Genomic DNA, 24,923 nt, shown 5'->3' on the forward strand with positions numbered 1-24,923 from the left:
GCCCGAAACGTCAGCCTTCCTGCTCCTCTGATGCTGCTTGGCCTGCTGTGTTCATCCAGCTCTACACCTTGTTATCTCAGATTCTCCAGCATCTGCAGTTCCTACTATCTCTGAAATAATGTTACTCTGGGTTTTGTGAGTGGTTACAGTCATCCAAACATTCATACCATTCTTAGGGGAGCAGGAGAATTCATTCATTTTGGCAGAACAAAGCTGTAGTGTTCTTCAAACTGCAATATGAACTAAATGGCACTCCTGCAGTGTTGCAAACTCCTACTGCAACACGCCGAACATTTTGAATTGAAATTTTCTTTTGCTGGGCGAATAGATCATGGTTGACCAGAGAACCAGGACTTGTGTGCCAGTTCCTCAATTACTGCAAGTTGCTTTAACATATTTATTCCAAGAAATTTTGCTCCCTTGATATTTTCAATTAAAAATGTAAATGACCAGGATGATTCGTGAGTGGTAAGATAACCAAAAATCATGATCTCCAGCAGCCGAGGAATGCAACAACTTACAGTTATAATTCAGAAATCTATTGGGGTCTCAGAATTGTACTATTGTTGCCTTTTAAATCTTGGATGGAGGTGGGAGGTCTTCAGTATGATTTCCATTCAGGAACATACGCATTAGTCACTTGTGCACTGCATAACTTTAAAGTCTAATAAAGCATGAAATATAGAAATTCTTGTGGATGTACAGGACAGTGGAAAGAGCATTGAGAAGACTGACATTCAGAGGACTTCTCAGTATTGGTTTCAAGGAATATCAGAACTCAAACATGTGAATGAAGTATTGCCTGCAGTTTCAGTGGCTTCCCTTGCCATTGCAGTAATTATTCTCCAACTTCAAATATTTTATTACACGTTATGGAATTTCTCACCACAGCAACCCTTTTGGTCTAACTCAACTCTGTAGTTCTGAACATACTGTAGGAGCAACTGACTCTTAAATTAGTGCAACTATTAATATACGTGTTGCTTTGAGAATATGGGCCAGATGCCTTCTGTGTGCTACTACTCTAGCGGAATGGTACTATTGTGTAAGTTCACTCCACTTTGAATCTTTTAATGAGTCCTACATCTGTTGTCTATTGATGGGCCAGTGATAGAAGACATCAGTTGGGAATACTTGACTTAATTTCATGCCCTTTGGACAACATTAAACCTCTTTCTTTGCAGTGTGTCAGATCTTAGGATAGCGGAGGTTTCCCTGATTATTTCATCTCCTCTTGCATGGCTTTAGCAAACTCTTGTGTGGTATCCTGACCTGAATATTCACTGTGGTGTACATGCAAGGCTTTTTATTTAATAAGATCACAATTCTACATTAGTGAGGTTCCTTAATGCATTGAACAGTAATTTCCCCTTATGCCCAATATTATCAGGATAGAATCTCTGGCCAGCACAAGTAAAGGAATGTAACATAATGGGTTTTGTTGTATGATATGATCTTCCAGCACAAACAATGATAATTTCCTGGTGCAGCAGCGAAGGGATTTCAGAGCTAGGATCTTTAGCATCTGCTGGAATATTTTGTTAAAGGTTAATAATGCTCCTAAGCAACCCCTTTGCTAATCCTTTGATAGGAAATGAATTATTGATGAGATGGAGAGGTATTGATTGCTTGCCCAGTTTCTCACTTTGATATAAAACCAAATATTCTTAGTAATTAAAAGAAAGATTGATTAAAGGATAAGAAAGAAAACACTGATTTAGAACTTTATTAAAATTTGTAATCCTTAAAGATAATTTATACATTAAAATTCTTCTAAAATTACAGAGAAACTATTGACTTTTTATGCATTGGTGTAAAGTGATTTATTTTTGCTTTACAGGATGAACAATCACTGAGCAGTGAGGAGTTTGAACTCAGTGACTCCACATGGATGTCAGTTGAACGCATGAACTCTGACCAAAGTTCTAATCTGGAAGAGAGGATGCATAGTCCACAGAACCTTGACAGCCATCAGGATGGTCAGTGCTGTTGTACATGAGAAGTTGTATTGTTAAATTCCTTGAATTCATTAAATGCTGTGAGGGGGAGAAAGGACACATTAACTGTACATATGTCAATAATAGCAATGAGATTAAACACAATTTATTTTGTTTGCTCCAGTCATTTTACTTAGCTTTCCAGAGTTGCAGTTTCATCCTGATGATTAATAAAACCCATTTGTTAATCTGGGTTTTCATTAACTTTTGTCTTTAAAAAACAACTTTTGTCATTAATTCTAATATTGTACTTTATGTCTTGGCTAATTATTTTGAAAATGCATACTCAAAGTTTGGAAAATGCTTCATCTGAAAAACATCAATAGAGGTGATTATTTGGAAGAACATTCCTCCTTGTTCTGCTGCTGCTAAAATACAAACCAGAAAAAAACCCCACATATCTGGACTCTGGAGTAACCCAACAGTAATCCATACTTGCTTGACATTTAAGAATAAATGTAATAAGCAAATACTTAACTGTTTCCTCACTTGGCTGAAATAGTTTTTGAATATTTTCTCTGCAGCATATGAGGTATAACAATATGTTTCCAGATGTCTATACTGCTGCAGTACTCAATGACAGATTTGACAATATAAGATGATAAGTTCTTGTTTTTTATTCGTTTAGAAGTTTTTACAAATGTAGCAGTTGGTTCTGTATGAATGACAAAGCTGCATTGAATTTGACAGTTGAATTGAAATTGTAATAATGGTGAAAAATGTTACATTTTTAAAACCATTAAATCAGTAAGTTTTTTAAAAAAAATTTCAACCATAAATTTCTGCGAGTGATTGTAAGGTGAAGTCCTAACTACTGAAACAGCAGCAGTTTGATGATAGTAGTTAGGTTGTCAAACAGATTGCAGCTCCTGCAATTTTACAGTAGGCATGATTTTGAACAGCCTTACAAGTAATTTTACCTTCAAAGGCTGCTGTCTTGTCTGAAAACTAACAAAATTCAGATGCTTTGAGGTACTGTTAACATTGCAATAGTGGGAAGATGAGAAAATGTTTATAATGATCAGTCATTTTGAGTTCATTCACAAGTAATTCTTGTAGATTAGATTGTCAGAAAATTATGGATCAGCTGCCATGCCGATTAAGAAAATATTAAAAAGTTGTGTTGGCAATTACAGTATGTTTCATATAATTAAAAAAAAATTACACAAAAATGTTGGATACCAGCCGATGTTTAATCTGGAGCTAATGAATGAGGGATTCAGCAGCCGATAGCGGGAGACAGGGGTAAAGACAGGTAATGTGAAGGTGCTGAAAAGAGGTGACCTTAATGATGACATAATTATGAGGCTTGCTGGTCATCTTGGGATCAAATATGACACCAACATTACAAACAGATTGGCTTCGTATTAGATTATCATCAGGCACAGTAATGGCATCAATAGCTAGGGAATAAGATTTGGGAAGAGGATTGACAACAATGGCTTCAGTCTGCCTAGTATTTATTTGGAGGAAATTTCTTTCAAACCAGACTGGGCATCGGATAAATAGTCTGCTAATTTAGCAACAGTGGAGGAATGTGGGTCTTTGGATGATATTGCTGATGGACAGCATGAGAAATAAGAGGGGGCCAAGGATAGATTTTTTGGGGGACATCAGAGGCAATGGTGCAGGAACAGAAAGAAAAACCATCTGACAATGATTAGATAGATAAGAATGGAACCAAGTTGACAGCAGTCCCACCCAGATGGATGACAGTGGAGAGGCATTGAAGGAGGATGCTGTAGTCAACCATTCCAAAGGCTGCAGACAAGTTGAGAAGGATAAAGAGAGGAATTTTACCTTGTCACTGTCACACAGAATGTCATTCTTGACATTGATAAAAGCCGTTTTGATACTGTAGTAGGAGTGGAATTCTGATTGTAGGGATTCCAACATGGAGTTCCAAAAAAGACTGGATTAAGTTTGTGAACTTTAGAATGGAAAAAAAGTTTTCAGTTGAGGCAGAGGTTTTTTTTTGTTAAGGTGATCACGATGACAGCAGATTATAAAGGGAAAGGAACAGCACCTGAAGACAGAGAATCATTTACAGTATTGACTGATATGGGGGACTAGGAAGGGAAGTTGGGTAATCAGTAGTGGGAATAGGATCAAGGGAATAGAACATAGGTCTTGCAGACATGATGAACTCAGATAACATGGCTGATGATAGCAGAGAAACTAAAGCGGATCCCAGTTCAGGAGCTTAGGCAATGGGGAGCATGGAAGGAAACTTAGCCAGAAGATCTAGTGGAAGGAAAGAATGGGTAGAGGCAACTGACTGAATTGTCACAATTTTATTTACAAAGAATTCTATCAGATACTCACACTTACTGGAAGTGAGGGAATGGTTTAAGAAATTTATGGAGATAATTAGCAGTAGCCAAAAGAAAGTGTCTTCTTTTATTATTTCATGGGATGTGGATATTAGTGGCAGTGGCAGCATTTGTTGCCCATGGCTAATTGCCTGTGACAACTGAATGGTTTGCTCAGTAAATCAAAAGGTAATAAGAGTCCGCCACATTGCTGTGGTTCCAGAGTCACCTGTAAGCCAGATCAGGTAAGAATGGCAAATTTTCTTCCCTAAAGGACAGTATGAATAATATGGGACTTTATAACAATTGAGGATAGCTTGATGGTCATCATTACCGAGGCAAGCTATGAAATTGAATTAATTGAATTTAAATTATGCCAGGGAAAGTGGCGTAGTGGTAATGCCACTGGAATAGTTATCCACAACCCTAGAGTAAGGATCGTAAATGTCTGGAATTCTCTACCCAAAAGAATTATGGAGGCTGGATCTCTGAAAATATTTATAATGGAGATAGATTATTGAAATAATCGGGGAGTTGACGGCTATACTGAGCTGGCACAAAAGAGCAGTTGAGGACTGAGGCAGATCAATGACGATGTCGCTGAATGGTGGGGCAGGTGTGCAAATCTTAATGCCCTATTCCTGCTCCTATTTCTTATGCTCTTATAAAAGCTATGACACATACAGCATTGGATGAGTTGGAGGATAAAAGGTAATGTTATCTGTCAGGCTTTGAAATAGAGTGAATTCACCTGAGAAAGTTCCCAAATCACCTTGGAAAATTCACTTATGGCGGTAAAATAGGAGACAAGTAGCCCTATAAAAAGAATGGGAGGAAATGGTGAGGAGCTTCTTCTCCATTCAACAACATCATGACTGATCTACCCCAGGTCACAACTTGTCTTTCATGTCCACTCATCACAGCCCTTAACTTCCGGCTCTTTCAAAAATCTGTCTACCTACTCTTTAAATACTCTCAGTGATGTAACCTCCTCAGTTCTCTGGGGTAGAGAATTCTAGACATTCACTACACTCGGAGAGAAGAAATTCCTTCATGTTTCAGTTTTAAAAGTTCTTCTGTGACTCTGCCCTCTAGTTTGAGATTTCTTCACTGGTGAAAACATCTTCTCAGCATTTAATGTATCATGTCCCTTTAAATTCTTGTATGTTTCATTAAAATCACCTCTCATTTCTCTGAACTCTAATGAATATAATTTATCCATTGTGGATAATCAACCCTTTCATGCCAGGATTCAGCCTAATGAATCTCTTTTGAACTGCCTTCAATGCCAGTACATCCTTTTTAAATACAGGGACCAAAACTGTACACAATACTCCAGGCATAGCCTCACCAACCTAGTACAGTTGTAACAAGACTTCCTTATTATTAAACTTTAACCCCCAGCAATAAAGGCCAAATTAAATTTGCCTTCTTAATTACTTTCTGCACCTGTATGTTAACTTCATGCAATTCACTTAACATGAGACCCCTCCGTGCTGCGTTTGTTGCCTCTCTCCATTTAGGTAAATGCCTGCTTTTTGATTCTTCCTAACAAAATGCATGAACTCACACTTTCCTGCTCTAAACTCCGTCAGTTTTTTGCGCACTCACTCAATCTATCATAAGAACACAAGGATATGGGTAGGCAATTCAGCCCCTTGAGCCTGCTGTGCTGTTGAATCTGACTGTGTCTAATCTCGTCTTAGCTTCGAATCCACTTTCCTGGCCATTCCCCATAACCCTTTAACCCCATTACTGATTAAAAATCTTAAATCGTCCTTAAATTTACATAATGTCTTGGCATCCGAGGATATAGACTACTGTAGAATAGTCTATATTCTCTATATTATTTATATCCTCTTACAGATTCCTTGTGTCTTCACTGCGACATGTCTTCCCATCTATTTTAATACCATCAGCAAATTTAGATAATTACACTCTGCCCCCTCCTCCAAGTCATTAACATCACGGGTATAAAAAAGATTGGGCCTAGGACTGATCCTTGCAGCACTCCTCTAATTGTATCTTTCCAACCTGAAAAAGGCCCAATAATGCTGACTGTCTTTTTATGTGTTAACCAATCTCCAATAATACAAGCATCAATTTCAGGCATCTCTATGATGCACATAGATGATTTGTTGTAGGGTGGGAGCAGTGAATTTGAATACATTTTCATAAATAGACTTTAGTGGGAATATATTTTGAAATTCTGCACAATATGTTGATATTTGTTTCTGTTTATTTTTTATGATTGTGTAAACATAGTACGTCTGCTAAGGATACTTGAGGCCAAATGGAGGTGTAGGGCAGGTTATTATAGGTAAATCAAGGGATAATTGGGTAAGAACTTGATTGAGTGCATAGAATTTAAAATTGGAAGCCAGGCTACTGAGGTTTTTACATTTGGATTGGAAATCAAATAGAATAAAGTAAAATACTGTGGATTCTGGAAATCTGAAACAAACATGGAGAATTCTGGAAAAACTCAGCATGTCTGGCAATGTCTGTGAAGAGAAAAATATTGATAATGTTTAATAAAAATAGATGAAGTGTTGCTTTGCATTAGCAATCTTATTTAGAAAATGATAGCCTGATTGCAGTTAGTCAAAAGAAAACCTCATGCAAAAATACAGCGGCTTCAAAACTTAAATGGAAGAATTGCAAAATGTAATTGGACAGTTGAATTGCTAGGCATTCAAACAAAGTCAGATGTTCGTCTGAGGTTAGATTCAAGTATGACTATGAAAATCCAAAGCTGGAAGATACTACTCGGGGAACCATTGAAAAGATTAAAAATGGAGTACTGAGTTTTGAAATTTCCATCCTTGAGAGATGCCAAGAACATGAAACTTATTGTTTTTAGTGCTGCTTCTTCTGCATGATATCAGGTGAGGTGCGGGTGTGTTTATAATTTTTCTTTGGAAGTGAGAGGTAAATATTGTTTTTTAACGTAGGAAGTTAAAAGATCAGGAAAGTACTAAAAAGTACCTTAGTGGCAGAACGCCTGGCTCTTGATAAGCAGTAGATATGGCATTTCTCTTAGTGAAAATGTTGGAAGAAATTATAAAAATTACTTTACAGCAATACCCATTGACTACTCAATTGATAATAAATCACAATGAGACAATGTTCATTCTACATTATGTGTATATAAGAACAGATAGACAAATTATGCTGCATTTTTAAAATAAGTATGTTAGAGGACAGAGAAAGCTCAAAATTGAAATGGCTGGATTGCAGCAATCAGCTACCTGATTGTTTTGTTAAAAAAGAAGCAAGCACCGAAAGGAATTAGGAATACTAAGAAAAGGATGTTTGGTACTGTAATGTGCACATAAAAAAATGAAATATATGTTGAAATTCTACCTGATGTGTCAATGTATTTTTTTTGTTCCTTTATTATCATTGTTGTGTGTATATAAAACTTTATTTTAAAGAGAGAAGAGGGATATCTATTATTATCCAGTAGGGGCTGCTAAGGATTGCATGAGGCCAAATGAAGAGGTGGGACAGATGATTGTAAATTAATCTAGGGATAATTGGGTGAGAATTTGACTGACTGGCGCATGTATGGGATTGTATAAATATGGTGTTAGAGTTCTGTGATGTGTGGGTTAGAATAAAACTCTACAAGGTATATATCCGGACTCTGTCTAACCAACCTTTCACCTCTGGTGTCTATCAGTGGAAAGATTACTTCCCCTACCCACGGAATCCAGAATATGGGGCACAGGTCTCTCGATCGATGAGATAATTCTTCAAAATGTTGTGAATCTTTGGGATTGTCAACCCCAAAAGGATGTGGATGTTCCATCATAGAATATATTTAAGGCTGGAGTGGACAGACTTTTTCCTCCCTCGGAATCATGGAAGTTGAAACTAAAGATGACTCAATGATATTGAATGACAGAGCAGATTTGATGGCCCATTTGGTCTACTCCTGCTTCTAATTCTTATGTTGTTATGATAGAGTCTACTTTTAAAGTAGTTCTTAGGAACAGTTATTTTTCATAATCTTGATACCTTGAAATTTTGGAGTCCAGTGTACAGTTTACTCCTGTCATTTCCAATTATACATCAAATTGTAGCATAGAAGTCCTTATGGGAATCACAGTCAATCTGTAATTAATTAAGGGGAAAAGAAGAGCAATGTCAGCACCTCAGTCACAATTACAAAAGTATTGAATGCCCTCCAAGCTGCATTTATTCACTGAGATGACTGTATCTTCATTTATCTTGGAGCAGTGATGCATGGTATTTCTCGTTACTCAGCTGAGAGAGGATGTTATGGCACTCTTTCCCTCCTCTCCATAACTACCTCTACTTTTACTTTCTCATCTATATTTTGTGAATCATCTAATGTGCTAAACAGTGAGACTGAAGAAATTAATCAAGGAGGATATATTTTGATTAGTACTTGAATGGATAAGAATGACTGTCACTGATGTGAAGTGTTTGGGAGATCAAGAGCAGTGGCTAGTGAAATTACTTTTGTTTAATATCAACAGAAAGAAGATATAGAGCCAGTAGGGCACAAAAGGAGGCTTTTTGACCCATCGACTATATATATTGTAACAATTGAAGAGTTTGAATTGCCAGAGTTGTAACCAAGTCAGTTTTTTTTAAATCAAGTCAGGTCATAAGTCGTTTCCTTCCAAGTCAAATTTAAGTCACAAGTCATTTATTTTCAAGTGACAGTCATAATGTGTCCTCTTGTTCATTTTAGCATGTAAGTTTCAGTCACTCTATTGATAGAATGTGTATTTTCAAATACATTCTGTCGATTCACCCCATTATACTTCAGAAAGTACAAAATGTAGTTACTATTGAGATACAAAATATAATGTTTTTTTGACTTTTAAAAGGGCATTTTTTTAATTACAAATGGGCTATTTAAAACTGCAAACTGAATATATGCTGTAAGCCATGGTATTACATGTGTTAGATAAGTAGGTAAATCCTTGGACCTGATAATCTACATGGCTGAGTGTTGAAAGGGGTGGCTGTAGGTACAATATATGTATTGGTGGGCACCTGTCAAAATTCTTTAGACTCTGGAATGATTCCTGAAGATTGGAAGGTGGCAAATATAATGCTACTGTTCGAGAAAGGGGGGAGAGAGAAAATGGGGAACTACAGATCTATTTGCCTAACAACGGGAATAGAGAATCTGTAATAAGGCATGTGAGAATAGGCACTAAACATAATGGCAGAATTGGGCAGAGTCAACATGGATTTATAGAAGGGGAATCATTTTAACAAGACATTTTTTTCCCTGATGATGTCCCTAGCAGAATACATAAAGGAGAAGTTTTTTGCATAGATTTTTAGATATGCTTAGATTTTCTGGAAGTTTTTGATAAAGTTCCAGATAAGATGTTAATTAACAAAATTAGAACATATGGTATTTGAGGGAATGTATTGGCATGGTTTGAGAACAGGTCAATGAACAGAAAACTCTGAGTGGGAATAAATAGCTCATATTCAGGTTGGCAAGCTGTCATTAGTGGGATGCTGCAAGGAGCAGTGCTTCACAGCTTATATCATTGATTTGCATGTGGGGATTAAATGTAACATTTTCAAGTGTGCAGATCACAAAAAGAATGGTGAAAGTGTAAGTTTTATGGAGGATGCAAAGATGCCTCAAGGGGATTTGGACAGTTAAGCAAGTAGGTTAAAATTTCTCTGCCCCAATTTCTCTGGCCCCCTCACCCAATCCAACCGATCTCCCTCCAAACTGACTGCACTCTGTGCACTTAGATCCAACCCTGACTTTGTTATTAAGCTTGCTCCTAAGGGTGGTGCTGTTGTAGTCTGGTGTACTGACCTCTATATTGCAGACGCTGAGCGCCAGCTCTCAGATACCTCCTCCTATCTCCTCATAAACCATGACCCCACCATGGAACATCAGACCATTGTATGAACTGTGGTCACTGACCTAATTTCATTTGATGATATCCCCCCACTGCCTCCAAGCTGTTGTTCCCCATTCCTGCACAGCTTGCTTCTACCTCCTTCCGAACATCCACAAATAGGACTGCCCAGGCAGACCTATTGTTTCTGCCTGGTCCTGCCCCACAGAACCCATCTGTTCCTACCTTGGCTCAGTCTTTTCTCCCCTGTCCAGTCCCTGCCCACATACATCCACAATTCCTCTGATGCTTTATGCCAGTTTTGGAATTTTCAGTTTGCAAGCTCCAGCCACCTCCTCTTTACCATGGACATGCAATCCCTTTACATGCCCATCCCCCACCAGGATAGTCTCAGGGCTGTTCGCTTCTTGCTGGAGCAAAGGCCGGAACCATTCCCACCCATGACTACCCTCCTCTGCTTGGCCGAACTAGTCCAACCCCTCAACAACTTCTCTTTTAACTCCTCTCATTTTCTTCAGGTCAGAGGAGTCACCATGGGTATGTCCATAGGCCCCAGTTATGCCAGTCTCTTCATGGGACATTTGGACCATTCCTTGTTTCAGTCCTATTCTGGCCCCCACCCACACTCTTTCTCCAATTATATCGATGATATCATCAGTGCTGCTTCCCTCTCTCGTCTGCATTTGGAAAAGTTCAGCAATTTTGCTTCCAATTTCCACCCTACCCTCACTTTGGAATTCAGTGTTACAGAGGGTTGTGGAAGCTCAGTCATTGAGTATGCTCTCATATTGGTAAATTTTGACATTCAAAATATCAAAGGATACAGGGATATTACAGGAAAATAGTATTGAAATAGAAGATCGTCCATGAGTTCATTGAATGGTGGTGTGGGGCTGAAGCGCTGAATGACCTACTCTTGCCCTTGTTTTCTATGTTATTACACTCTTACATGAATATTTCCAATTCCAATGTTCCCCTTGTTAAACCAAAGCATCACTAGCCAAAGTGCCTGGAGACAAATATTCTGATATCAGTGACAGGATAAATCTATCATAAATTTAACATTAACCTAAACATTATAAGAAACTTCTATAGTCATGATTAAAATACTTAAATGACAATAATATTATTAATATCATAAAATCTGAAGACGTTTACAAATTTGGAAAAGAGAGTTGCTTTCACAAACATAAATGCATGAAAAAAATTTAAGTAACATTTTTCTACCCCAAAGAACTGTGGAAGTTCAGTCATTGAATATATTTGTGATTTATATATACTAATGACATAAAGGAATATGGGGAAAGTGTGAGAAAATGGCAGTGCTGTAAATGATCAGCCATATTCTCTGTTCCTCTGACTTTTCAGGCAGTGAACAAAATTTGATCTTGTTGAAGGGCTATCAACCACTTTCGTTCCACATGTTTTATAGACAGCAGTTCCTTTGTGACTGACATTTCATATCCTTGATAAGTAATATGACTTTTGGTGACAGCATGATTGTTGTCTAGTTTCTGAGAACAATACATATGTTTTACTTAAAGCAGTTATAAAAGTGACCTCAGTATTTCATTATGACATGCATTTAATGCATTGAATACGTATAACACTTGATATTTTGACTGATGAGCTTCCTCCCTCTCCCCTGTTCCGTTTCCCTACCCTTTTCCCCACTCAGGCACTGAAAATCTCTGTCTGGGTCAACTGTAGAAGGTAGCTAGGCTTACCAAGAAAGAGATTCATGGAAGAGTTGGTTCAGTTTGCAGTGAAAGAGTTGTTCTGGTGATGGTAATGAAAGGGACGGGAGGGAGGTACAATTGAGTTGGGGAAGAGTTAAACCTGTGTGCAGCCGTACAGGACTCTGGGAAGGTCATGTTCAGTCATAAATTCATTCCTTGCACACTTGTGTAAAAGTTACTGCCTTGCACAACAGCAAAATCTTAAAGCAAACCTTGCAGGGAAGGTCCTTCATTTCTCCATTGAGTTTTAATAATTTAATTTGTCAATGCATCACATGCTTGAAAATAAATTTAAAGAAAATGTTACAAACCTTTTTTTATGATGTTTAGGGATAGTCAGCCTGGTTTTGTGTGAGAAAATCATGTCTCACAAACTTGTCTGAGTTTTTTGAGGAAGTTACCAAAATGGTTCTCGAGCGCACAGCAGTAGACACTGTTTACGTGGATTTTAGTAAAGCCTTTGACAAGGTTCAGCATGGTAGACTAATTAGTAAAGTTAGGTCACATGGTATTCAGAGTGAGCTTGCCAATTGGGTACAAAATTGGCTTAATGCCAGAGACAGAGAGTGGTGGTGGAGGGTTGTTTTTCAGACTGTAAGCCTGTCACCAGCGGTGTTCCACAGGGTTCGGTTCTGAGTGCTGTTTTGTTTGTCATTTATGTAAATAATTTGGATGAGAATATAGAAGGCATGGTTATTAAGTTTGCAGGCGATACCAAAATTGGTGGCATAGTAGACAGTGAAGAAGCTGTTTTAAGATTACAAAGGGATCTTGATCAACTGGGTCAATGGGCTGAAAAATGGCAGATGGAGTTCAATCTGGATAAATGCGAGGTATTGCATTTTGGTATAAGAAATGAGGGCAGGGCTTGTATAATTAATGGTAGGGCCTTGGGTAGTATTGTAAAACAGAGGGACCCAGGGGTTCAGATATATAATTCTTTGAAGTTTGAGTTACATATATAGGTGGTTAAAAGGCGGTTGGCAGGCTTCCCTTCTACAGGACATTAGTGAGGCCTCTCCTGGAATACTGTATCCAGTTCTCGTCACCCAGTTATAGGAAGGATATTATTAAGCTGGGGAAGGTTCAGAAGAGATTTACCAGGATGTTGCTGGTATGGAAGGTTGAGCTATAAAGAAAAGCCGGATAGGCTGGGACTTCTTTTCACTGGAGTGTAGGAGGTTGAGAGGCGATCTGATGAAGTAACAGAATTAATGTATCATGGCAATACAGTGGATACCACACATCTTTGCACTGAAAGGCATTTGGTAGTATGATTTACATCAGACTTGTACATAGGCTGGAATTTTGTGAAGTAAAACAGGAATGAGCAAATTGGATAATAATTTACCCTAATTATAAGACAATAAAGAATAGGATTAATTATGAGAGTTATACTGAGACAGTTATGATTAGCATTGTATCGCAGTGATCACTTCCAGGATGCATGTTATCTACCGTTTATACAAATGATTCTGATGGTACTATTCAGAATATCATAATTTCCAATAAGATCAATTTGCTTGTGAATTCGAGAAGTTTGGAGAAATGGGATGAAAATAAAAATCTGCAGTTAGGTAAGTACAACCGAATAGCTGATTATTTGAACTTAATGCTCAAGATGCTTCCCGACAGTCCTGCTTGTTAAGGTCGTGATGAGTTGAACAATTCAAACTTGATTTGATCCATGGCTGATCTCAGGTTGGCATCAGCAGATGGGAGGGAGGTGATGTGTATGATTGACTTCGGTGATGCTGGATTAAGAAATAGACTATGGTCAGAGCTCCATCCCTTCTTGGTCACTCCTGGAAATGTGTGTTAGCAGTAGTTTCCTTCCTTTGTGATTGAAAAGCCTGATAAAACTCATGCAGTGTAGTCACATTAAGAATTGTTGCTTGGCTGAGAATCCAGATAATTAAGGAATGCTTGAACCCCAACAGGAGGCGAATGCCTTCATGGATAATAGGAGGAGAACAAGTAATATAAAAAGGATCAAAGAAGAAGAAGGATTCATATTGTTAATGTGACTAAATGCTTGACAGGTGCTTGACATTTAAAGTTGAGCTCGTAGATTGGCCAAAAGGCTAATTTTTACAGAGCATCTTAAAGAAGGAGAGAGGTAGAAAAGCAGGATGATTATGCAGATTCTTTGGTGTCATCAGCAGAAGGAACTGCTGCCAATGGTAGAGCACTTGAAATCGGGGCAAATAAAATACCAGCTCAGATGAGTGCAGAGATCTTGGTTTGTAGGTTGGAGAATATTATGTAGGGATGGGGTAATGGATGAATTTGAAAACAAGGAAGAAAACTTTAAATTTGTGTTATTGACTAATATGGGTCAATGAGGATGAGGGTAATAGGTTCACGTTAATGTATTTAGTGGATATTTGCACAAATTAGGCTCAGAAACCCTAAACACTATGCTATTCATAAAAATTCGAATTATATACTATGAAGTTTTGTAATTAAGTAAACAAACTTTAAATGAGCCCAACAACAAGAATCATTTCATTAATTTGAACTTGCAGTCCCCACAATTTGTGTGCATTAAAATTATCGCTATCATCAACAATGTAAAACTTTTCATTATTAAGAATGATTTACTTAAGGGGATGGACTGCCATCTAGTGTAGTAAGTACTAATTCAGTTGCAGCGCTTAAAATTGATCTTGTTCAATTCCTAATTCTGTAGAGCTATCAAATAATATTTTAGGCAGGTAAAGATGGAAAAGTAATTGTTCTAGTGCACTGTTTGGCATTGACAATTAATGCCTCTCTTTAATCTGGCATTCAATCTCGTTTAAATATGTACAATTGAAGCTTTCCTTCTTCTGACATGTAAGGAACTGATATCAACTGATAATGAGAAGGTTCACACATATTTTGGTGGGTTCAGAACAAAGTTACAACTCTGCCAATGGGGACAATGTCATTCCTTTGCCATCTTTTATGTAGTTAATTGTGTTGTTTTTCCTCACCTCATCTTAATTGTCCAGCTTCATGGGCCTGTATTAGTTCCACTGCATTCTTTGGCAACATCAGCTGAAGACTGGTATTTTCCTGCATTTAGACTAAGTTTGAGAATGGAGAATAACGCAGTGGAGAGAAATACACAGTCTACATAGTTCAGAAAGTCCCAGGATTAAACATGAATCAGGCACCAAATTCTTTTACTGAAATTTCAAAACTAGGCAAAGAACTGACCCAGGAACCAAAACTGGTTTATCATTTGGGTCAAAAACAAAGTTGCTGGAAAAGATCAGCAGGCCTGGCAGCAGCTGTGAAGGGAAAAACAGAATTAACGTTTCGGGTCCAGTGACCCTTCCTCAGAACTGATAGTGGCTGGGAAAATGCCAGTTTATATGCAGAAAATAGAGAGGTGGGTGGGGTAGGGAGTAAATGATAGGATAGAGCCCAAAGAGAGAGAAAGACAGTTGGACAGACAAAGGAGTTGCTAACGATCAGGCTGGGAGGGTGAGTAGTTGTGACTGTTAGTGACTAACAACAGGGGGTGTGTAATGGCAGGCTATGTGGTGACAGGCTCCAAGTTGGGGGTGACCACCTCCAACACGTCCCCACAGCCCTACGGCACCTTCCCCTGTAACCTGCGAACGTGCAACACCTGCCCATTTACCTCCTCCCTCCCCAGTATCCAAGGGCTCAAACATACCTTCCAGGTGAAGCGACACTTCACCTGCACTTCCCAGAATCTGGTCTACTGCATTCGCTGCTCGCAATGTGGTCTCCTCTGCATTGGGGAAACGAAGCGTAGACTTTGTGACCGCTTTGCAGAGCATCTATGTTCTGCTCGCAAAAAAGACACAGAACTACCTGTTGCCTGCCACTTTAACGCACCACACTGCTTCCTGGCCAACATCTCTGTCTCTGGCTTGCTGCAGTGTTCCAACGAAGCCCAAAGCAAGCTGGAGGAGCAACACCTCATTTTCCGCTTGGGGAGCCTACAGCCCTCTGGACTCTAAACTCCCCCATGTCCCAGCCCCCTACCCCACACACCAGGCCTTGTTACCACATAGCCTGCTATTACACACCCCCTGTTGTTAGTCACTAACAGTCCCCATTAACAACTACTCACCTTCCCAGCCTGATCGTTAGCAGCTCCTTTGTCTGTCCAACTGTCTTTCTCTCTCTTTGGGCTCTATCCTATCGTTTACTCCCTACCCCACCCACCTCCCTATTTTCTGCATATAAACTGACATTTTCCCAGCCACTATCAGTTCTGAGGAAGGATCACTGGACCCGAAACATTAACACTGTTTTTTTCCTTCACAGATGCTGCCAGACCTGCTGAGCTTTTCCAGCAACTTTGTTTTTGTTCCTGATTTACAGCATCCGCAGTTCTTTTGGTTTTTGTCATTTGGCTCTTTCTCAACTGCCTGAAGCAGAAGTAATTGGAATGAGGCACCTCAGTGGTTGTTAATTGACCATTTAATGGCAGAAGTTGACCTTGGGACGTCCTGCCTAGATCTTAATTTCTGAGGGGCCGAGTATCCCCCTTAGCCCTCGGTGTCAGCCTTCCCAATGGTCTTCTCTTCCCATTACATTTCTCATTATTTTGTGAGAAGAAAAGATTCTGCCCACTGGATCAGATGTACACTGTTGCCATTAAGCTCTACCTTTTGTACTTTTCTCTGTAACACTTCATGAATGCGGTTCCATCAGTCAGCTTGTTTGATATCCAGTCTTTTTTTTTCCTGAAGAAGGGTCACGCCCCAAAATGTCAACTTTCCTGCTCCTCTGATGCTGCCTGGCCTGCTGTGCTCCTCCAGATCCACACTGTGTTATCTGTATTGGATGAGTTGTGTTCCCTTCAGCTAAACATGTAGGATCCATTGTCTTTGGCCTCAAGCTGTACACCTTCTTTCTAATAGCAAAATACTGTTGATGATGGAAATCTGAAATAAAATACAATGCTGGTCTGGCAGCATCTACAGAGACAGAAATAGAGTTAATGTTTCGAGCCCAAAGACTGTCCTTTGGAACTTTATTCATTGACTTCTTTCCTCTTCCTAGGCTCTAATTCAGGTTAAAATAGATTGTTTACAATCCTTAGTTTATAATTTGAACCTGAGATGAAATTCTGACCCCACCAAATGGACTGTCTAGTTCTACCTTTGTATCATCACCAGTCTCTTACCCTACTGTATCATGTTTGTTGCTGAGATCCTGATCCATAAATTTGTCAATTTTTCAATATTTTCAAGTTGGCCTCCCATCCTATATCAATCTGAGTCCCTTTTGGAAAGACTTGAGTATATAATTTAGCAGTCAACTCTGTGTACTACTGCACTTTTGGAATGGCTTGCTTTGAAGGATATGTTGGAAGACCCCATTTGACCTCTCATGAATTAAAAGATCTCTTGCTATCAATTAGAGTTCTTCTAGTGCTCTGGTTAAAAGTTATCCCTTAGTCAACCTTACAGGCTGGATTATAGAGGATCCAGAATTCATCCCCACCTCTAGCATTGGTCATCAGCTTTACTGAAACCTTGCTGCCCCACAACACTATTACATTTAAAGCATTGTTCATTATTTCAAAGTGGTCTTCTATCCTTATCTGGAGTAAGTCTGCCCAGACAGCTACTGACCAATCTGAATGGCTAGCAGCTCTATAGTCCCAATGGCACAAGGTTCAATGAGTGGCCACTGCTGGGACTACAGGTGGTTTTCATGAAAAATCAAAAGTGGATTTAATGATTAGATCTGAGATTTTGGATGAGCCTGGATGGTAGACCCCAGCAAAATGAAAGGATATAGGTAGTGTGAAAGAGGTGTACAATCTTGGGGCAATGCCTCTACAGCCCTTCTTCCTGTCCGACATCAACCTTCACAGTGAAAGCTTTGCCCTGCTTTCTGCTGTCAAAGTAAAATAGCAGCAGAGTTGGAAATATGACCATATTGACAATTTAACAGCTTAAGTAGGTCAAAGGGCAAGTAGGCTGCCTGACACAAGTCTCATTCACTCTCATGTGAAAGAGAAAAGTCAGGACGGTAACAAACCCTTCAAAGATGCTGATGGGGTCTATAAAATCTTGCCCAACAAAGCAGATTGAGAGGTAATTTATTTCATTGTTTGTGCACAGTATGGTTGTTGCCCAGCACTACAACAGAGATATTTCAAAGCTATTTCATTGGCTTGGAGATATTTGCGAAGTTTGGAGAAATGAAAAGCGAAGCACTCATGTGAGTTCATTCATTCATTTTTGTAGTTGGTGGAAGTTACACCATGACAGTATTAGTTAGGAGTGACACGCTGGTGGCGTAAGAGTGGCTAATAAACTAACTGGTCTTTTCCATTCTTCATTTTTTTAATGTTTATATTTTTCAAAGAAGATGTCTTATCAAATATAAATAAACTAATGTACTATAGGTTCAAAAATATCCATAGAATCCAAAAAAAAGCAATTGTTATGTAAGTGAGGTAATAAGTAGGGCAATAAAATTGAAATACCTAATACCTTTCTTTTGATATTTCAGATCCCATATTGCTTCAAATCATCATCCACTTCTGATGTTGGTTGTGCCAGACATCATTTTGTTAAGGATGTTAGGAGGGCAGAGATGGCATCCATACTCTATTATACGTGTGATCCTGATTTGATGGCAGTGCAGCAATTTTGAAGCTTAGCACTCCAGCTAACGTTGTCTTTTAACATTGCACAGCTCCACACTGAGTTAGCAATAGGTCCTTCACCCCAAAGTGTCGATATTATTCAAAGAGCTCATCAACTACTTTCATTTTAGTTGCTGATGGATTTTACTGGTGCTTGCTGCAATTGTAGAAGGTTTGAAGTGTAGTTTAAAGCTACAGATGTCCATTGGGAATGATGTGGCATGTACTGAAGGACTTTTCTCCTAATTTAACAAAATCTATACTGATCTCTTACTTTCAGATATAGATGCTGTGTTTCTAACAACTTTTCCAAGACACAGTCAGCAGAAGTCTCACAGAATGAGACAAGCTGCTGGATAAAGAAGGAGGAGGGGAGAGAAGGGCTCTCAGCAAGAGGCAATTTTTGCTTAGAACTTTTATGAAGAAATTCTCCTACCTGAATCCAGTGTCAGACATACGTGCTGCGCAAAGAAAACCATCACTGAACTCTGCCACCTGCAAAGTATGGATATATGTAAATCCAGAGATGTACAATAACAGCAAGGATTTCTGTAATGCATTACAAGATCTGTGCATTTTGCCATTTTGGACTTTCTCCTTTTGAATTTAAATCTTAAAAAGTCAGGAATTAAAAGTCTAATGATGATCATAAAACTATTGTCAATCATTGTAACAAGTATCTGATTCACTACTTTTTTTTACTCCCTTGTTTAATATTGTTACAATCAGCCCAGGAAGTCAGTTTAACTTTTTTAGAGGACAAACTTGTAGATACTGGGTAGAATTAACAGGTTGGATAGGCTAGGTTTGTATTGCGTGAAACTGTAGAAATTCCAATGTGTATATTGACAGGTGAATGTAGGCTTGGAATTGATATAAATAGAGAATTCTATGGCAGATTTCTCAAACAACACATTGAAGAAAGAAATCTTGTGTTATAGCTGCATTTCAGCTGTACATTTGAGTGCAGAATGATTTGATTTGATTTGTTACATGTACCGAGACACAGTGAAAAGTATTGTGTGCTAACCAGACAAATCATATCTTACATGAGTATATCACAGTAACAGAATGCAGAATATCGTGTTACAGCTACAGAAAATGTGCAGAGAAGGATCAACTCTAATACATGATAACAGCAGGGAAGAAGCTGTATTTAAATCTATTGAAATATGTTTTCAAACTTTTGTATCTTCTGCCTGATTGAAGAGGGTGGAAGAGAGTATAACCCGGGTGGGAGGGGTCTTTGATTATGTTAGCTGCTTTCTGAAGGCAGTGGAAATTGTGGATGGAATCAGTGGAAGGAAGGCTAGTTTTTGTGATGGACTGGGTTATGTTCACAAATCTGTATAATTTCTTGCAGTCTTGGGCAGAGTAGTTGCCATACCAAGCTGTGATGCATCTGGATAGAATGCTTTCTGTGGTGCATTTATAAAAATTGGTAAGCATCATTGTGGACATGCCAAATTTCCTTAGCCTTCTGAGGAAGTAGAGGTGTGCTTTCTTGACTGCAGCGCTGATGGACCAGAATGGATCGTTGGTGATCTATTCCTAGATAAGTCCTCGACCACCCCTACCTCAGCACAGTTGATACAGACAGGGATGTGTCCTCTACTCCGCTTCCTGAAGTTGATGACCAGCTCCTTAATTTTGCTGATATTGAAGGAGAGATTGTCGTACTTGCATCATGCCAGCAAGCTGTCTACCTCTTTCCAGTATTTTATTTTGTCATTGTTTGAGATCTGACCACTACTGTGGTGTCATCAGCAAATTTGTAAATGGAATTTGACCACACGGCCATGAGTGTATAAGGAGTATAGTAGGGTGCCGAGTATGCAGCCTTGTGGGGCACCTGTTTTGAGGATTATTGTGGAAGAGTTGTTGTTGCCTATTCTGACTGCTCGCAGTCTGTGGGTCAGGAAGGATCCAGTTGCAGACGGGGGAGCAGAGTCCTAGGTCTTGGAGTTTGGAGATGAGTTTGGCTTGATTTCTTGTGTTGAAGGCAGAGCTGAAGTCAATTAACAAGAGTTTGACATTGGTATCCTTGTTATCTAGATGTTGTGTCCTTTTTATCCAGATGTTGCAGGAATGAGTGTAGGGCCAGGGAGATGGCATCTGCCATAGACCTATTGTGACGGTAGGTGAATTAGAGTCATAGATTCATACAGCATGGAAACAGACCCTTTGGTCCAACTTGTCTGTGCCAACCAAACATCTCAATCTGGCAGAGTCGCATTTGCTAGCATTTGGCCCATATCCTATGGAGGTTGCCTTTTAAACGATGTAATTGTACCTGCCTCCACAACTTCATCTGGCATTTCGCTCTATACATGCACCACCTTCTGTGTGAAAAAGTTACTCCTCAGGTCTTTTTAAATTTTTCCTCTCTCACCTTAAACCTAGGCCCTATATTTTGGACTCCCCCACCTGAGGTGGATCAAGGCAGTCTGGGAGGCTGGAGTTGATGTGTGCCATTAATAAACTCTTGAAGCACTTCATAATGATGGATGCCAGAACCACTATGGTGTTCAAGATACGTAATGAATTTCTTTGCAGTTGCGGACTCGCACATTGCACCTTTTATCTCCATGTCAGAAGTATGCAAGGGACAGGAGGTTTGTGGTCATGCTACCAAAAACAGGCTTCTCATGGTAACCAATGAAGATGTTGGCAAGAGCTGTGCTTGGAGGAAATCTCATAGCAACACCATTTTTTAAGTTCTGAGGAAGGATCACTGGACCCAAAACATTAACTCTGATTTCTCTCCACAGATGCTGCCAGCGCTGCTGAGCTTTTGTACCAATTTCCGTTTCTGTTTCTGATTTCCAACATTCACAGTTCTTTTGGTTTCCATTTATTCCTATTTATTTTCATCTTTTTCTGACCCCTAAATTTCAACTCCTTTTTTCTTTCCATTAACCAACCTTCATTTCATGCCAGTACATTTCTCCTAATCCATGTGCTCTAATTTTTTTTCCTTTGTTCTTCTATGTGGAACCTTATCAAAAGCATCTAAAAATCCAAATGCATCACTTCCAATTGGTTCCTCTTATCTACTCTGCTAGAAACACCCTCAATGATCTCTATCACAATCGTCAAATGTGATTTTCTCTTTATAAATTTCTACACAATCACATTATTATTATCATTATTATTTGATTGTTGACGAAGGCAAGGTGAGATATGAGAAGGAGAGGTAGTTATGAGGTAGTTTCCTCCCTGCTACTAGAATGGTCATTGTTACTCTAATAGTATGGAGCACTGTCTCTGAATAGGTGAAGGACATGCAGCTGTACATGTCCTCTACTAGTTTGGTGTTGTTGCTTCCAGTTGTGCACCACCTTATGCTGTGAGAGAGTGAGGTGTGTCAATGAGTATGCCGTAATGTATTTGAATGAAATGGGTGTTGTAGCCAACGGGCTGGCATGTGTGCAGGCGGTAAAGTGTGAGTCTAAGGCTTACAGCAATGCTTTGTTCTGATGATAAGGTAAATCTTTGAATATTAAGTATGTATTTTGAGTTATGGAAGTTGTTGATTGGTAAATGATAACGTGTGGTCAATCAAGTGGATAAGAGGCTAGTGGTGCAATTTCCAGATCTTGGCCTCTGAAGAAGGTTTCATTGATCTTGAATCCTTGTATGAGACCATTGAACTTGCAGCACTGCAAGTAGGATGTTGGCGCTAGACTGCTGGAATTTCCTGCTGTAGCTATCTACTCCTACAGTCTTATTAAAGTTTGTCTGGATGGTATTTTGGCTCCCTGTGCATTTGACATCTCTCGCCCTCTTCACATCTTTGATCAAGGCCCCTGATACATTTTTGGAACATGTTTGAGCTCATTCTCTTCCACTGTGCCACTTCTTATGACTTCCCAAAACTCAATTTTGGAATGACTGTCAATACTTGCCTTAGCCAAAATGTACCATTCCTTTAATTAACTAAAGTAGTACAGAATACTTAAACTCATGCTTAGATAGTAGGAACTGCTGATGCTGGAGTATCTGAGATAACAAGGTGTAGAGCTGGATGAAATTTCTGAAGAAGGGTCCAGACCCAAAACGTCAGCTTTCCTGGTCCTCTGATGCTGCTTGGCCTGCTGTGTTCATCCAGCTCTACAACTTGTTATCTTAAACTCATGCTGACCTCTTGTAATTACTTGCCTCGATCTTAGTCATGCAGCTACTGAATAGCATTCTTAACATTTTCTACTCACTGCTACTATTGAAAAGAGTGAGCAACACAAATGTTATTTGTTGATTTTATTGGAACAATTAGCATAGATTAAAAACTCATTTTCAGGTCTTTTTCATTTTTAAACTGAAAGATCTGTCTGCAACCCAAATATACTTTCAAGGTTTAATATAATCACAAAATGAGGAGCGTTGTTTATTATCTCTGATAAAATAATCAAGCACTGACCACTCAGAGTCAATCCACCTAGTTTGAAATTTAAACAAAACCTAGCATTTTACTGTCAATTATCAACTGGTGCATAGAATTGTCTCTACTAATTACAGTTTAATTGCCTTCAATCAGCATTCTGCTCTCAAATTTTTCAATGTTCATTTTCCCTAAAATTGGTATGCTTGTGAATTATCCTGATCAGAGGAAAGTGAAAAGCTTTGACAAATGTGTCTTTGTTCAACAATACTTAGGTTAATTTTCCTTTGGCTTCAATAACTTACTCAATAATTAAATATGAAACCTTTTACTCTTTACATATTATCCCAGCAATCATATTTATTATTTTCAGTTGTTACAGCTAGATTATGAATTGTGATCTGCTGCTGGACAGGACTGAATGGATGAGCTTGTCTATACCACGGTGGCAATAGCTAGGACCTGGTGTATCATGGCTTCTGTAGGATACAGTGAAGTCTATGTAACCAATCCAGTCGATAAAACAAACACCAGCAGACAATAGGTAATTATTGACAGCCCCTTATAACACATCAGTAAATGTTTGAGAGATAATTAAACCACGTCATGTATGTTACAAAATATGGACATCTTTCAATGCATCAAATCTTCTCACAGCTCAAAGCAAAGAGTGCAGCTTAATCATATACTTTAAAACGTTGCAATCCTGTACTGCACCTTACTCTGAGGCTACTGATGACTGATTCTTTTCTATCCACATGGTATTTTGGATTTGAATCACTTCTATGACTGCTGTTCTTGCTGGTATTGTGTTTAAAACCCCTGCAATTGATGACCTTTCTTTTAACAATCAAACTTGTTGACATTGTGTAATAGAAGATGTTTAGGGAGCTGACTGACATAGACTTCGATGTTGTGGTGTGTACACTTCACTCCAGGTGTCACTGGTTAGCTTAATCCACAATCATGAACAACAGTTACTTTAATTGTGAATATCTAATTTTATGATTCATAATTTTAGAGGTATAACTTATTGTTTCAACAATTGAACTTTTAAATATAACAAATGGAAAAGTAACTAGTTTTGAGAAACTGGTAAAACTCTGAAGGTAATTAAAATTCAAATGATGGTTCATGGTTTTTTTCTTTTGTTTTGATTTTATTGTCACGTGTACCAAAATACAATGAAAAGCACTGTTTACGAGTGGTACAGGCAGATCACAGCAAGCAAAGGATGTACAGATCAAAAAGAATTAGAAGCATGCAGGTTACATTGCAGGTTACATTATTTGAGGCTAAAGTCCATTCAACAGTCTGATAACGGCCGGAAAGAAGCTGTTCCTGAATCTGCTTGTGCGAATATTCAAGCTTCTGTATCTTCTTCCTGACAGTAGGAGATCATTACCAGGGTGCGACGGGACTTTGATGATGTTGGCCGCCTTTCCATGGCAGCGAGCCATGTAAATAGAGTCCATGGATGGAAGGTTGGCTTCTGTGATGGTCTGGGCTGTGCACATCATCTTCTGTAGTTTCTTATGGTCCTGGGCAGAGCAGTTGCCATACCAGGCCGTTATGGACCCGGACAGTATGCTTTCAATGGTGCATCTGTAGAAGTTGGTGAGGGACATTATGCCAGATTTCCTGAGCTGCCTAAGGAAGAAGAAGCATTGTTGTGCCTTCTTGACTGTCGCATTTACGTGGGAAATCCAGGACAGGTTGTCGGTTATCGTCAGTCCAAGGAACTTGATGCTCTTCACTCTCTCAACCTCAGTTCTGTTGAGAGGTTAGGGGTAAAGGTATGAAAATAATAAATAACTCCTGGTTCTCTCTCATGATCATCATGAAGCAAAGAGTCTGGTAAAACTGAAGTTGACCCCATTTGACATAGAAATTATGTCAAAGGAATCTTAAAATCAAAGGAATGCTTTGAAGGTAAAATCTGTTAGATCTAGGACAAGGTGCAGAGCTGGATGAACACAGCAGGCCAAGC

The 24,923-nt window shown here is 38.9% G+C and overlaps 1 protein-coding gene across 2 annotated transcripts in view; it reads left to right on the top strand.

The window, feature by feature from the left end:
• Positions 1–24,923, top strand: part of LOC109913364 (nucleolar protein 4-like) — a 336,959-nt gene that overhangs the window by 110,948 nt on the left and 201,088 nt on the right. For both annotated transcript variants that reach the window (XM_048596355.1, XM_048596356.1), the window contains exon 5: positions 1,841–1,979. In XM_048596355.1, the coding sequence (XP_048452312.1) occupies positions 1,841–1,979 (139 nt within the window). The remainder of the gene's footprint in view (positions 1–1,840; positions 1,980–24,923) is intronic.

Source organism: Rhincodon typus, chromosome 4 (genome assembly GCF_021869965.1).
Source record: "Rhincodon typus isolate 14 chromosome 4, sRhiTyp1.1, whole genome shotgun sequence".
Classification (NCBI taxonomy): Eukaryota; Metazoa; Chordata; class Chondrichthyes; order Orectolobiformes; family Rhincodontidae; genus Rhincodon; species Rhincodon typus.